This window comes from Scomber scombrus, chromosome 9 (genome assembly GCF_963691925.1).
Source record: "Scomber scombrus chromosome 9, fScoSco1.1, whole genome shotgun sequence".
Lineage (NCBI taxonomy): Eukaryota > Metazoa > Chordata > Actinopteri > Scombriformes > Scombridae > Scomber > Scomber scombrus.
The window spans coordinates 5850317-5866922 of NC_084978.1; the positions used below are offsets into that span (position 1 = coordinate 5850317).

Consider the following 16606-nt stretch of genomic DNA (forward strand, 5'->3'; position numbering starts at 1 on the left):
GGATGGGGTGGCAGACAACACAGAAGGACCCGGAGGGAACACTTTCCCCATAGGCTAAGTCATGCAGATCTTTCATCACATCACAGTTGAGAAATGCACTGCAGAAAAAAAAAATCTGGGCTCTAACAAGTCATTTAACCTTTCACTGAGTTTTAAAATGCAATTTTGTGTTGGAAAAAGCATAGTGTGCATGATAAGACAATGTAATTTCACCTGTTTTTAGTGCAGTTGCACTTTTTCTAATATGTCTTGAAAGTGATGCTATTTTCGAATAAAGACCACTTGTCCAGGATGACATCATTTGATCCAAAACAACATCTTGAAACTTTCATAGGAAAAAAAGAAATGATCTCACACAATTGGCAGATTCTTTGCAGTAAGAATAATCAGATTTTCAAACTCATTGCAAGATCACATTACGTTTCGTTAGAGTTTTTTTTTTTTTGCAGTGCAGAAAGACAAACAGTAGTGATGTACATGAATTACGGAAATTCATATAAGCAGTTTAACATCATGAACATGCAACATCATGAACATAAGGAATGTGATATTGATAATAATAACAAAATCAGACATATGATACTGATAATAACAATAATGGACAGGGCAGATGGTACAGTACAAATGACAATGAAATGTTGTAGATATATTTTGGGCTGTAAATCCTGAGAAAAAGTTGCTTAATGGAGATTGATTCTGCTGCCAAAAAACAGGCGGGGAAAACAGGAAGTTGAGAGTTCACTGTGGGGACATGCAAACTACTGTAAGTCAATAGGTGCATTTCTTCAGGAGGGTCATTTATCATGATGAAAACTCAAGATCTGTGGTCATTTTTTATCGTCATAATAAAAAGGGACAGTAATGACTTGACTTGAGGCAAATCGCCTGCTACAGCCTGCTTTGAAAATGTCTTTCAGATGCTGCAGTCAGTGACCGGACAGCATGCAGAATTCAAATGACTTGTTCAAGTAATTACACTTAAAATACACTCCCCTTTTATCAGGGGTAATAATGCAGTGTATTCATTACATTTCCAAACTAAAAGGCCTGATTGGATCTTTTATAAAGCTGCTCATTTGTCATACAATCCAAAACAGAGCCAAATGAGAAATCCTTGATTAAAAAATCCTTCTGTATACAGCTGGATTAGAAATGTATCTGTGTGTGGTCATAGCTGTGTGCACATGAAGGCACACAATGAAATGTGATACTGGTGAACTGTGTGTGAAGTCTGCACTCAAGTCCTGAGTGGGGTCAGCTTCACATCATCCTTTTTATTAAAGCAAACATGGCAGGCTGATATGCATCACAGCTGATACCCCCCAACTATTAATCCAAAACCCAAACTGTTTTTGGCAGCTATGCTTGTATGCTATGGCTACAACACCTCTTGGAAAGATTCAGAAGCAAATATTTTCCTTGGACCAAAGGCTGCATGTGTAAGTACATTACTGTATGTGTGTCAGTGTGTGTCCCCTCATACTTTTTTTCCAAGCCTAACATCAGTGACTGTGTGGTCAGACATAAAATGCAACTCCCGTGTGTATATTACCTGCAAAGCCGGATTTGCAGAGGCAGTTGAAGCCGCCGGGGAAGTTCTGGCACAGTGCTCCATTCTTGCATGGATTGGAAAGGCATTCGTTGACATCCCTCTCACAGGCCATCCCGGTGAAACCTTCAGGACAGGTGCAGGAGAAACCCCCCACCAGATTATGGCAGGTGCCGCCATTGTGGCAGGGTGAAGGCTGGCACTCGTCGATGTCAGTCTCACACAGAGCTCCTGTGTATCCTGGTCTGCAGCTGCAGGCGTAGGGCTGCAGGGGGTGGTTGGAAACAAGGATCACTGGGACACTTTCTTCTGTTTTCATATCAGGCCCGACACTGAGACGCCTCTTGCAGCTGCCTCCATTCTGGCACGGGTTACGTGTGCAAGGATCATGGTCCACCGCATCTATTTGCACCCCACTCTGTCTATATAAAATGTCTTTGATACTCTGGAAGAATGTGGCTACGCCGCTGGGGTTAACATATTGTCCCTGGCCCCGTTTCACAGCTGCCATCACGAAAGTCTGGTTGTTGAGCTCAAACACTCCATAAAGCAGTACCCCTGTGCCTAGTCCTGCTAGCTGAGAGTTGGCAATGCGTAAGAAGCTGAGGTAGTGGTTGGTAAGGAAGCTTTTGACTCCTTGAGAATGGAGTCGGATAAGGATGCTGTTGTCCACTGTGGCATTTGTGAAGCCCATGAAGAGGACTCGGGCTGTATTGCTGACTGGCCCATGGACACCATCACTGCTACGGACTGTTAATTCAAAAGTTCCATCTGTTGAGCGGGCTTTTGAATTGAGGTTGCATGTTCCAGTTGGGATACTAAACAGACCGGAGGAGGGAGGAATGAGAGAGCAGTGGAACCTATCCTGAATGTCAGGATCTTGGGGTTTGACGTCTCCCAAAGAACCACCCGGAAACATGTTTCCAAAGTAGTGGACAAAGATTTCCATTGACCTCGGCTCTGAAGGGTTGTCATTCTGATCGTTTATTTTGACGTGAATTGTTCCTGTGGAGGACATTTGAGGCACACCAGAATCCTTGATCACAACAGAGAGGTAAAAGTCGCTAATCTGTTCTCTGTCGATTTCTCGACTGGTGGTTAGAACTCCGGCTGGACTCATGCTGAAGTAGCTGTTCCCAGAGCCAGAGCTGTGGAGGCTGAATATGAAAGGACCTTGGTTGGGTGGTAGATCTGGGTCAGAAGCTGTTAGTGTTGTGACGGCAGTGCCAGCTCTCTGGTTCTCCATTACCTCAGCGTATGCAGTTGTCAAAGTTGGACCGTTATCATTGATATCTTCCAGATTCACAATCACAGTGGTGCTTCCGGTAGCAGGAGGTGTGCCAGTATCCACAGCCAGAACGGTTAGATTATACACAGGAGTTGTTTCTCTGTCTAGCTCTGCTGACACAGACACTTGGCCAGTTTTTGGGTTGATAGTGAAAACATTTTTATCAAAATCTGTTGCAATGGAGTATGAAAATCTGCTCCAGCTTGGTACAGAGTCTGAGTCCTCAGCACTAACAAAGGTAACCAGACCACCAGGTGAGAGACCTTCACTAACCTGCACATCATACAGTTCTTGGGTAAAAACAGGAGGATCATTAGCATCAAGGATTGTGATGTTCACAAATACCTCATCAATATCTGCCCCGCGGATGCTTCCTGTGTTTTTAGCCAACACTTTAAGTGAAATCTTTTCATCTTTCTCACGGTCTAGAGTACCTGTGACATAAATCTGGCCTGTTTTCTTGTTGATGCCAAAGCCCTTCTTTCTGCTCTTCCCGAAAATGAGGTAGTAAACTACTCCATCACCTCCTTGGTCTCGATCACTGGCGAACACTTCCCCCACCACTGTGCCTTTTGGAGCAGCTTCAGAGATTTCAAAGTAGTACTGTTTGGAGACAAAGCGGGGTACGTATTCATTGGCTCCTTTTAGCTGAATGTTAACATTGGCGAAACTGCAGCGCTCCTCGTCTGGGACATTGAAGGCTTTTACTGTTAAATGGTAGACCTGCTTAGCCTCGTAATCCAAGAAGCCCTGGGTGGTGATGGTGCCCGTGTTTGGGTCAATAACAAAGAGGTCACTGTCTGATGATTGTATTACGTAAGCCATTACAGCGTTAGCACCTGAATCGTTGTCTGTTGCGTTCATTTTAACCACAGTGGTACCACTAGGAACGTTCTCCTGTACAATGGGGAAGTACTCATCAGGATCAAACACAGGAGGGTTATCATTCACGTCAGTCACATGAACTGTGACAGTGATATAGCTTGTTTTTGAAATCCAACCTCCATCAGTGGCTGAAACTCTCAGCTCATGTTGCTGCTTTTCTTCAAAGTCAAGAGGGCGAGCAAGGGATAACACTCCAGTTTTACTATTAAGCACAAACAGACTCTTGTCATTGCCTGAAGTAATATTGTATGTGATAAGGCCATTCATTTCTTTATCTTTGTCTCTTGCAGATACAGTCCTTATTGCTGTTCCCACAGCAAGGCTTTCAGGTACCGTAGCTGAGATTTGGCTTTGTGAGAATTCGGGTGTGTGGTGGTTTTCCTCTGTGACCGCAATTCGCACTGACGTTCGTGCAGACAGAGGAGGATTTCCTCTGTCACTAGCTGTGATGTCAATGAGGAACATTTTATTCATATCAGATGTTAGGGATGAGGCAACAGTTATCCACCCACTCATTTTATCTAATCTGAATTTACTAGAGCTGTTTCCACCTGTTATTAAGTACTCAACCTCAGAGTTAAGGCCAAAGTCTTTTTTGTCATGAGCTAGAACCCTAATCAGTTTGGTCCCAACCTTGACACTTTTAGTGACAGGTGTAAAGTAGCTAAGCGAATCAAACTCTGGAGGATTATCATTACTGTCTACAGTGTTTACGATGACTGTTGTCTCACTCATTAAAGGCTTGACTCCACGGTCTGAAGCTGTGACAATGAAGCTGTGGCGATTGATATTTATACTACTAGCACCTGTCGAATTCAGATATTTTAACTGCTGCTTCACAAATATCTCTCCAGAACTAGAGTTAATTCTGAAATACTCTGACTGGGACCGAATGAAATAGAATATTTTGCCATTGAAACCCTCGTCAGGATCGGTGGCAGATACCTGGGTGACCAGAGAGCCCACCTCTGTGAGTTCAGGGTAGTCCAGATAGTAAGATGGACGACTAAATCTGGGGGCATTATCATTGATATCTGTTATGAATATGGTGACATCTGTGCTCACTGTCCAGCCAGAGTCATGGGCAGACACTTTGACAATGTAATGATTAGTGTCTTCTCTGTTGAGTGGCCTACTTATTGTTATGTCTCCTGTGTTTGCATTAATACTGAATGGAAGGCTGGTATCTGTGATTGAATATCGGCTAATGGCATTTGAACCAGCATCCTCGTCTGTGGTGGTGACTCTGGTGACAGTGTAACCCACTGGGGCATTCTCGGCTACAGTAGCACTAAAGATCTTGGAAAACCTAGGGGCGTTGTCATTTACATCTAGTACATTGATGAGGACTTTGACAACAGTGCTTTTCGGTGGCAACCCCCTGTCAGTCGCTTTGACTTTCAAAGTGTACTGAGCAACCTTTTCCCGGTCAAGTGGTCTGGTGGTTCGTATCTCACCATTGGCTCGATTTATGCTGAAACTGTTCTCTTTATTGCCATCAATGATGGCATATTCCAGCTGTCCATTAGGTCCATTGTCCAGATCCACTGCAGAGACCATAAGCACCCGCTGTGGTGACAGATTCTCCAGTATCTCAGAATGGAAGGGATCCTTATCAAATACTGGGTGGTTGTCATTCACATCCAGCACATTGATGTCCACTTTCTCATAAGAGGAATAAGGTGGAAAGCCTTGATCTCTGGCCTCAATCCAGAGAACATATTTCTGAATGTGTTCATAATCCAGCGGATGCCTGATAGACAACTCGCCTGACAGCTGATCAATATGAAAGGAGTTATCCAGGTTGCCACTGGCGATGTAGTATGACAGCGGTCCACCTCTCATAGAAGACCCAGTCACTGTTGTGACAACGTGGTTGGTTGGCTGGCTCTCAGGGAACGTGAATACACGCTCCTTCAGCTTGATGACAGGGAAGTTTCCTCCAGTCACAAATCGGACAGTCACGGTGGTTGTATCTGTTTTGGGGTTAGCACCACCATCTTTTACTCGAACTGTGAGGGTAACCTCTGAGTTTCCTGTAAGTTTCTCATTGGCAGTGATGGCACCTCTGACAGGGTCGATCTTGAATTTATCAGAGTTGCGTCCCATCAGGGAGTAGTGCAGCTGAGCGTTGGAACCTGAGTCCTCATCACTGACAGTAACAGCAAACACCAAGGACCCTGAAAATACAAATGTTAATAATTTATTATTAATATCATTTTTTCCCCCTTTTTTTTCTGTGTGATTGTTTTCATATTAAATATAGTGGCAATGTGCCATCAGAAAAATTGTATAGTAAAAGTAAAACAAAATGTTGGGAAAAATTACTATAACAATAATTCTCTTAAGTCTTACTTCAATATGTGATGTGCTCACTACATTAACATTGAAAATAGCTGCAAACCATGACATTTTTCACCATGGCGTGTACTAACCTGCTGCAGTGGAGGCGGGGATGTGGGTGACGTAGGGGTGGTGGTGGAAGCGGGGAGGGTTATCATTGATGTCAGCCACCGTCACGGACACAGTGGCGGAGCTGGACAAGCCCTGGGGCTGACCTCCATCTGTTGCCACAACCAGCAGCTGGTAATTGGCCCTGTCTTCTCTGTCCAGCAGGGAGCTGGTGATAATCTGTCCTGTAGCTGGGTTGATAGAGAACTGGCCATGTCCTCCGGTTAAGCTGTAACTGTAAGAAATATAAAGGAGGACATGTTTCAGAAAAAAACATTTACTTCTATGCCTTTTGTGTTTCAAATAAGTTAATAAAAATGTGAAATTACACATAATCAGTATTTTAGTCCATTTAATTGTCATACACTCATTAGAGATGTAAATTATTAATATCAGTTGCTAAATATGCATTCATCATTATCAATATATCATTCCCTTACAACAATTCCACATATTATTTGCTGCATACCCAATTACTGTCAAGTCTTGTTTAGTGCTGTCACAATGTGGTCTATAGAGGGCACTGTTTCAAACTTGACAAAAGCAGATTTAATAGAAAAAACATGCATAAATATACTCAGTAATGGTCACCATATTGTACTGGCGTGACATCAGATCAGTAGTCAACTTCAGAAACATATTCTTTCAAATGCAGCCACTGTTTTCAGCTTATAGCATACAGAATGTCTCTGTGCTTCAGGTTGCCTCTTTTGCTGAAGTTTGAGAACTAGAATTGTTTATCCAATTTATCTTACTTTATTGTGGAGCATGGTAGTTATAAAACATCAAACATTATAAATATTCATTTAAACATGATACAGTACAAATAAACATAGACATACAGAACATACACATACTGTACATCACCTAAAATAAAACGCATCTGTCGGGCTGAAGGGCCACATTTTTTTCATTTTCAAACAAATATCATGTTTCATCCCCCTATCTCACGAGTCTCCAACAGGACCCAGACACAAATGTAAACTGACACATACATGTACACATCGCTGCATATTTTGAAAGCTTCTTGAAAAAGCACACACCCCCCCCCAGGGATGGGACGACAAATCACAGAACAAAGTGTGAATGCTGAGTGGTCGCAAAGCTTGTTTAGACATCAGCAGCAACAAACTGTCCACAGGAACTTGTGGTTTGAACACAGTTCAGAGACAAGTTCAGGTTTGGGACTTCAAGTCAACGGGCTGTGAGAATCGAAACTAATAACTGACAGTAACCGGTTCTGGTCTCCTTTAAGGGCCTCGAACCCCTTGGAACCCCTGATGGGCACAACTCATACTGTCATAGACAATTAATATCCTCATTACTATGTTTTGGGAAACTGGAGCACGCTGTGGTACCCCCCAATGTGTACCCAGTGGGGTTACTGAGGAGCGAGGAGGGGTCGGACTTGAGTGAGCGTCCGGCTTGAGAGAAGCCGGCCAGAAGCTCTTACAAGGTCCCCCATGGAGGGGCCTGTGAGTGTGAAAAAGCTGTCATCCAGCTTGAGAATCGTAGCCCAAACAATGACTTTGGGTGTTGACTAAAACTCTACACTCTCCTATACTGCTGTCATCAATTGCAACATCGGCCTGGAATTTCACAAAGCTAGTGATGAGGTAAAACTTTTCACTGAAGGCGAGAGGCAAGCAAAAACCCAGTCATGTATGGCCCTTGAAAGGGTATTTCACACCAGGGAATCAAATCAAACTAAAACTGACCTGATTACTCACAGTAGTTACTGGAACTGTAGAGTGTGACATAGATCTCCTCTGAATTGTAAAAAAAATGGCCTCATTAGTCTTGTGCACACAAAATATATTATTCCTGTGTAAATCTGTCTTTAAAGAAATCAGATTTGAACACACCCAGTGTACATTATTTAATGTTCCCTATAGAGGTCCATGAATGAAAGCTAATTAAATTATGTATATAATATCTAATGGTTTATGATTTTCTCTTCTTCTAGATTTTCTACTACTTTCTTTGTCCTGTCATTGAAAACTGAGGCACTGGTAGAGATTTTAGATTAGATTGCAATTTCAGCAAAAACTTTAGGCTTTTTTTGGTCAATTAAGGAAACAACATAACATTTATCCCCAGAAAAAAAAGGGGAAAAAAAATAAAAATGAGGTAAAAGCTACCTTATAACACCGTTGGCGCCTACATCTGCATCAGAGCTGTTGACCAACAGCACATCGGACCCAGTCGGGGCATCCTCCGTGATAGTAGTGTGGAAGGTTGAGGAGGTGAAAACTGGGACGTTATCATTCACGTCATCCACCAGAACTGTCACTGTTCCTGTTCCGCTCAGAGACGGAGAACCTGGAGACAGATGATGAGAGAAATAATAATTAGTAACAATAGCAGTTACATTTTCTTACAGCTCACTCACTCAAAAGAACTGAGGGAGAAATCGCCTCAATGGCCAGGACGGAAGTCACTCATCACACTTTCCATTCACATGACTGACCTGAGCATGGAGAATTATTTTCTCACTGACAGAATTAGAAGCTACTTCTTGTGCTATAGCAAAATGGTAGAGGGGACACAGTAACATGTGAGCACATGTGAGCACTATTAAGACTTCCATTGACTTAACACACGTGGCAACTTATTGTACATGACTTGTCATTCGCAGCGAGATGCACACTGAACCAATTTATAGTCTTGTGAGTGCTCAGCCACAGTGTTCCTGCTGAATTTAATTCAAGCAAATGTCTCTGGCCACTGGTTTGGGTTTCCGTCTGCCGTACTGCCACATCAACTCACATCGGCACAGAACACATCAAAAGGACTCAATGTCTCTGAAACCAAATCTTTCAGGCGTCCTTCCTGGGGTCTTGGACACTCATAGATATAATCTCCACAGCGAGGTATCTATTTTAAGGTGCACGGCACAGAGTGAGTTAGACTGTGGAATTTGAGCGAGGAGAAATGCTATTTTCAGCAAAAATCTAACCGTCTTTCTCCCAGAGCGGGTGACGAAACAGGCTCACAGGGCCCGGGGGGATGGATTTAAATCAATAGCAGATGAAAACGAGCCGCAATGCAGAAAAACCTGAAGAAGAAAAAGATTCAGACATCTGCCTTGCTAGAGTTGCCCTTTATAATCCTTCCATAAATGGCACAATGAACTGCCTGATCTATATTCCAAACATAAACAGAAGTTCAGCCTCGTTACTGAGAGCCACAATATGGGATTTGGGGACATCTTTGAAGGCTTGGAGGTTTTTTGAGTTCTTAATGATTTGCATATGTTTACAATATTTATAAGGGCAAGGAGCACCTGAGGATTGAGAAAAGCTGAGATCTGCAAGAGGTATGAGACTTTTTCCACCTCTAACATAGTTGTTCCCTCCTGCAGCTCTCCACAGGAATCTATGTGAATGTGTCAACTATAATACACCCAAATAAAAACATACACAATCCTGAGCTCTAGTCTTCTGTGCCTGTGTACTCAGCTGTTGAAAACATCAGATGGTTGAACTTGCGTACCGTGGCGGCCTGGATTAATAAGAGATAATAAAAAACATTTGGATGGTGGCCACCAAAATTCTCTCTTTATGCGGTGCCGTGAAAAATCAAAACATAAGGAATTGAGAGAAGAGGGTGTTGTGGGGTGGAGGGTCAGGAAAGAAAGCTAGAGGGACATGACAGCTCTATTGCTCAGCCAGCCTGGATTATCTTATAAATACGATAAAATCAGGGCAGCATGCTCATTATATTTCGTGCCAATTCTTAATGATCTTTTCCAGAGTAAAGCCTCCTGAGAAGAGATAAAAGTAAACTGAATCTGAGATCACTGAGATTGACACGTCCAGCCAGCTTTAGTGAAAATGGATTTTAACACACAGGGCAAATATATGAAGAAATTTAATGTCATACTGAATGAAACCAAAAGATAGTAGTGGAGAAAAAGTGAGCACTATGAAGTTGAACTTCTTGCACATGTATCAGGGTGAGCTATAATCTTATATTGTTTAAATTCTATTGCCTATGAGATATCTCATACTGATACATTTTATTAAACAGAACCATTTGAGAAGTCTGTTTGATAAAAGACAAACATGTTCAAAAAATACTCGATTGGTGATTGGATGAACCAGCTGTATATCATTGCCTATGACCGTGTTACCATCCTCATAGCACACAGTGGTCCGAACCAACTGTGGACAAGTGCATAACGTGTCCACCGACAAGATGGATTCTAGTGTGATCTTGAGATCTTGGGAACCCAGCTTCCTCAAAAGGTAAGACCTCTGTAGCCCGCTCCTCATCTCTCTCTCTCGGCTACATGAGCTGCAAAACAATCCAGAATCTCTGACCAAATTTCTTAAAGGAGTGTTCCTGAAATTTAGTACTGCACTTCCAAAAGGGGACTAAATAATAATTAATCGTTGAGCAAGACATGAAATCCCCTTACAAGCTCTACAGCTATTGTTAAGTTGCTGATGCTAAAGTCTGACCGCCCCGTGGGCAGAGTGGAACATTTCGTTATGAACATAACAAATTTGAACATTATTGTGGGGTCTGAATACCACAGCAGCTTCTTTCAGGAGAGCAGGGGATTCCTCCCAAAATGAGATTTGATATAGTTTACTGTAACATCATTTCACTGCCTGGCTTTATTATAATAAACAGACATTCGACCTTAAGCTTGTCATCTATCCGGGTTTTCTGGTCAGAACAGAAGTGGCTAACATGAGCGTTCAGAATAAACAGAGCTGAATTCCAGAAGCAAAATAAATGATACAAACAGAGGTAACAGTAAACAATTTTTTATCCGAGAAGAGGCCCAGAAACCATCCAACACTAATCTTTACTGACTCATTACCAAAGTGAGTCATGTCAGTCCTCTGCAGTTCTAGCTACGACCTTGCTGACTTTTGAAAGATCCTGTGTTTATAACCAAATATAGGCAGTGTTGAATTTTGAGGTGATTATGTATTTCCACCTTTACAAATATTTGTGAATACTGCTTATAAACAAGGTATTCCAAAATCATTGGCGATTTACACAGGGACATCCAATGATACATTTGGTGTTACATGCAAAGAATTAACATCAGCAGAAACACAACCCAAGCAGAACGTAAATTCTGCGAATGTAAATTGTGGTGTTCAATTTAGGTAGCATCCAGTCCATTCTGTATCATCATGGGACTATTATGCAATCAAATAACCATAACATGTGGCTAAGTGTCCAAACAAATGTAGTCAGCAGGATTACTTAATTAACATCGAACTTGATTGCGGCTGTCTAATCCGCCTGTGCTCGAGCCTGCCGTGTCACACATTCACTGTGATCGTATTGACATGAGTCATCATTCAGGAGGTTGTCATGGCAACAGATTAGAGTGGCTCCTGCTTCTCAGGGGTTGATCCTCTTAATTAATGGGCAATCCAAGTCAGCGAGGTGTCTGTATCACTTTAAGTTAACCGGTGCAGAGCCACTGCTGCCAGGCAAAGTGTGTTTGATAGTCAGCAACTCGCTAGGACTGTTGTTGATCAAAGATGTTCTGTGCAGGCTGGAACTGCTGGGCTGATAAGTGGATCTGAGAGGCTCAGTGGCTTTGTCTGCAAAAGCCATTAGCCCCTACCAAGAGACTGAGTGAATGAAAAATATTTGTTTTTGAGTATCAAGCCAACTGCTATATTTTTCTGAACTCAAACTGCCTTCTCTTACACAGTGAGTGCAGTTGTTGCATTTCAATAGCATTGTTTTCCCCACTAAGAGAGGAAGCAGGCCAAGCTACAAGAGTAGCGCTGTGTGTGTGTGTGTGTATGTGTGTGCGTGCGTGCGTACATGTTTAATACACTGCCCTCCTTCCAGGCGTTTCACTTTTGCACAGGATGTGATGTCACAACCTGTTTACTGCCTTGGGAGAACAGACAGCCTCCTCCACACAGGCTTGTGCAACCTTTGACCTGCAATGCCTCTGTCACCAATGCATCAGGGACTCTGAGGTGCCGGACACTGTTACCCCAGCTAATCCTTACTGAGCATAAAGCAGAGGCTCCCTGCCCCCTATAGTGAAGACCTAAACTGGGCTCAAATACTCCCAAAGCCTCTTGACGCTCCACTGCGACCCTGAACCTATACTGACCCCGCCATTGTCGACAGGAGTGTGATCAATCGGAGCATTTTTTACATCTTTCTCGATGTATCACTTGGCACAGCATCATGCGCCTCCGTGCAGCCTTAAGACGTGCCTTCTCAGCCTCCTGGAGCTCACTGATATCACATAACCCTTGGCAGCTGTTTCCCCCCAAACCTGCTGTCCAATGTGTAAATAGTTCAAATCTATCTTGTTACATCACGTGTGCTGACAGATATAGTCATCAAAGAACACTATATCTTGGCAGGTATGCAAATGTATGTAAATGACAGTTGTTTCAAATAGTTATGGTTAGGGTGAGACATTTTTAAGATTCATATGACGGCGGCTGCTAAATAAGGAGGTCAACATCGCAGCTGAGCATGTCATCTGTTTCCGATTCTTAAATTTCCTCTGGATACCGTACCTGTAATAGTAAGAAAAACAATCCCAGCACACTTTTTTATGTACAAAAAAACCTCCATCGACTTCTTCTATTTTTGGAAGGAGTGACTCAACAGGATAGGAATGCTCTCCAAGAGTGCTGAGAAATGCCAGCATCTCCTCAAAACAGTCTTTGCTGGAATCTGGCAAAGCCCATGAAGAGTGTCAGGGTCAATGATTTAGAGGACTACAAGCGAGGCGGGTGTCACCTCATGCACCGTCGCTCTAGCCGAGAGAGGGGGGTGGCAGTGGGGATATAGTAAGGAAATATGCCTAAATCTGGCAGCGCACAATCTGGCCCACTGCTATACGACAAATGACATAATTTTGCCATGGAAAGAGAGCTGGTGGAAATTTGCTGCAGGAAGTCAGCTGCCTACCGGTGGCTTCCATGCACTGTGGTTAGAAAAGAATGTTTTCCATTGGCCTTTATTCTTTTTTCTTTCTGCAGTAGTTCTGTAAATTTTACAGTCTTTATAAGGTTTCTACATCCTCAGCCTGTTGCCTGTAGATTATGGATGTTCATCAGGAAAAGTGTGAGAAACTGTTTACATTTCTGTTCCTGCAATGACTTAATAAGTAATTTGTTGATCACTTGTTGCCCGAAACAGATCACGGTAATCAAGGCACTCCCTCACCTCTGTCTGAGGTCTGTGGTGTGAGCATAATCTTATTTCAGGGGTTAATCTTTGGTCACTTAGGAAAGGAAACCGCCATCATACTAGTCTCGACCTGACACTACTCTGCTGGTGATTACCATGATTCACATCACTGGTATTTAAGTCATGCTGAGAAGTTATCAACACCATTGCTCGGATTTCAAGATAAACTGTGTATTTGCACACAAGCGATTTTGCTGTGGCCAGAAAATTGTTTTGGAAGCAAATGCCACTCATTGGTTACAGTTTGCTCACTGCTTAAAGCGGAGTAAGTGTGTATGTGTGTGTTTGATCTAAATTCATTGGTTATTATTGCACACACAAGGAAATGGGGTTTGAGTCCAGGGAAGCATGCTCCCTCAATCGGTAAAGAAAATAGAAGACCTTGTGGTACTATGTTTCCATGAGGTGGTTTTGCCCAAGAGAGCTGTGCTGGAGTCACTGAGCTCTGAAGTGGTATGGATACCATAATGGATAAGTCCGAGCTAAACCCCGGTGATAACCTGTCTCCAAGACTGAGGCTTTTTATAAACGTTTCACCACGAGAAGACATCAGACTGATGGTATTCAGATAACTGCTTTTTATCTTATGAGCAGCCATTACACTGTGGGATACAGTAGAAAGACACTGGCGTCAGTGCATCTCATCTCACACAAAGCAGCAACTCAATCCGTTGGGGAGCTCAAAGCACTTGAGCCACATGAGGATTCTTCCCTGATTTAATTTAATCTAGAAACGCCATTACCATTTAATTAAACACAGCACATTCCCTTCAGATCTGGGAATGACACAGTTGGGGCTGTGACAACCAAAACAGAGCCCCCTGTTTGATATTTCACAATAATCCCAAAGAACTTAAAGTGGTTGTTAAACTAGTGGTGGGAATGATATTCAATTCTGTCTGCTAATATTTCATTGCTGCATCTAAGCTCAGATCTAAGCGGTTCATTTCAGTGTGGATCACGTATGGAGAAAATGGGAGAACCCAGAATAACCCCAAAGAATCAGCGTCTAAAATAACAAGCTTTCAGGACCCTGGGACTAAACTAGACCAGCTGACCATCTGTTGCCTCCTCTTCCATCTTAAAGATCCACAGACAGTTTTCTCTGTAAGCCTCTCAGCCCGAAAAGCATTGTCTAGCATAAGCATATGGCAGGGTCTAAGCACCTTATTAGTGTACATTACCACCGGACAAATGACATTAACCTCAAAGGAGGTGCCGGGACCATACTTTCTGAACCGGAGGGGGTACAAATACATGTGTTAATGACGATTAAGCTATGTGTTTTCTGACCACTGCAGCTGCTATGAGGGTATACACCGCTGTGAGAGCTACGCAGGGGGTTGATTTGAATGAAACAGCAGCACCCATCTCCTGGGAAAGGCTGCAAGTTGCCCTGAGTTGATCACTCTAAGCTGTGTTAAGAAGCAGGTTTGAGTGTTTCTGATGGCACAAGAGCTAATCCTTCCCTTTAATATATGATTGACAATTGTTTTTTTTATCAAAAACCAGAATAGATCTGAGCTGCAAACAGGAAGGATAAGGCTGGGATGTTCAAACAACTGGGTTCATTAAAGTGGAAAGTCCAGGACAGGTTGACTTAGGGAAGACGGATGAATGTGTAAATTTATGAGACAGCCCATCTGTAGCCTGAAGCTTAAGGCTAAACGGTTAATTAAGGTTTATGGACTGCGGCTAGATTGTGCTCTTAAGGGACAGCGTAAATAAAACACATCTTTACTCAGGGGGGAGAGAATTGGCCGCCATCAAGGCAAAATTGACATTTTTCTGCCTCTGAGAACCTGTTGCTTTGCGACAAAGCTTCTTTTAATGTGACCCTGTCCAACACCCATGAATGGCCTCGGAGGAGCTGAGTGCAGGGTGCGAGCTGTCCCACTGCACAGTTTGCCAAACATAACAGAGTAAACAGAGGTTTTCTCACAGTTAACAAGCAAAAGAGTGAAAGGGATATCTCAGAAGACCACTCAAAGCTGCTACCCAGTAAGAGAGAGAGAATATTTCTAATAATGATCTCAGAGGCATTCGTCAAATTAAAGCAAAAATGTTATACAGCTTGCCAGTTATTTATGGAGTGCTGTGCATGAATGCTTTTGCTAAATTTCTTTCCCATATGTTACAGATAGAGTTTGGTGGTTTGCAAACAGGCGATGAATGCATATCTTCGGACACAAAGTGTTGTTTTTTTCTCATATTTTAGGGCCCGTGGTGAAATTTAATGAAGTGATTTGCCTTTTGTGTTTTTATTACAATGGCGCTTTTATTTGCTGTGTTGTTGAACATTTGGAAATCCCTATTTAGCAGTGCATCTGTGGACCATTCACTGACTGTTTTCCATTTTATGTTGACACAGCAATACCAACCGATCATAACCAGTGTGAGAGGTGGAAAACATACACTGGGAGTGTAACTTTCTCATTATACAACTCAATAATGTTCATACATTGCCCATATAAACTGAAATATGAGTTTGGGAAAGTATTTAAGAGTCAAAGTACTCATACAGGATCACACACAAATTATATACTACGACTTATTTAAATTGAATACATCGGTTATGAACAGCTACAGCTAGTTACAATATAAAATAACATTGTGAGAACATGATGTGCTAACCAGGAGAAACAGAGAGAATAAACATCATTAAAAAGTGTATCTTGCCAGGCTGAAGGACTAATCATCCAACCCACACCACCTTTTTAAAACCTGTTATTACTTACCAAAGCTATTTACATAAACATCCAGATCCAGCAATTGTTAAAGGGTGTACCAGGGAGTGGAAAAGAGAAAACAGGCGATAGGAAAAAACTCTGCAAGACCACATTGTTACTGCAACGTTTTTTAAGAGCTGATCCAGAATGTTACTGCTCTGTTAAAGTTCATTTGAGGAACCTGATATTTTATTTGGCTAAGTCTTGTGTTGCCACTAGACTGCAGACTGGCTGAAACCTTCAGAAATGGACCCCATTAAAGATTTATTGTGGCGAGCATTGGACAGTGATCTAGCAATGTCCTGGCCACGTTTTAATACTGCGTTATCAGTGTTCGTACAGGACTAAGTTTGTTCTATTTTTCAGACAGAGATAGACAGATATATGTTCAGGTACAGTTCTCCTTATTGTTCTCACTCATTGCTCAATGACAGACTGGAGACTGACATATCCTTATTTAATTTATCAAGTCAGTGGAAAAAACTAAGGAAGACTGGGGGG

The 16606-nt window shown here is 42.4% G+C and overlaps 1 protein-coding gene across 1 annotated transcript in view; it reads right to left on the bottom strand.

Annotated features, from left to right (window-relative positions):
- fat4 (FAT atypical cadherin 4) overlaps positions 1-16606 on the bottom strand; it is a 107071-nt gene that overhangs the window by 17114 nt on the left and 73351 nt on the right. Inside the window, 3 exon segments of the mRNA XM_062425541.1 lie at positions 1553-5902; positions 6158-6408; positions 8315-8495. Of these exon segments, the coding sequence (XP_062281525.1) occupies positions 1553-5902; positions 6158-6408; positions 8315-8495 (4782 nt within the window).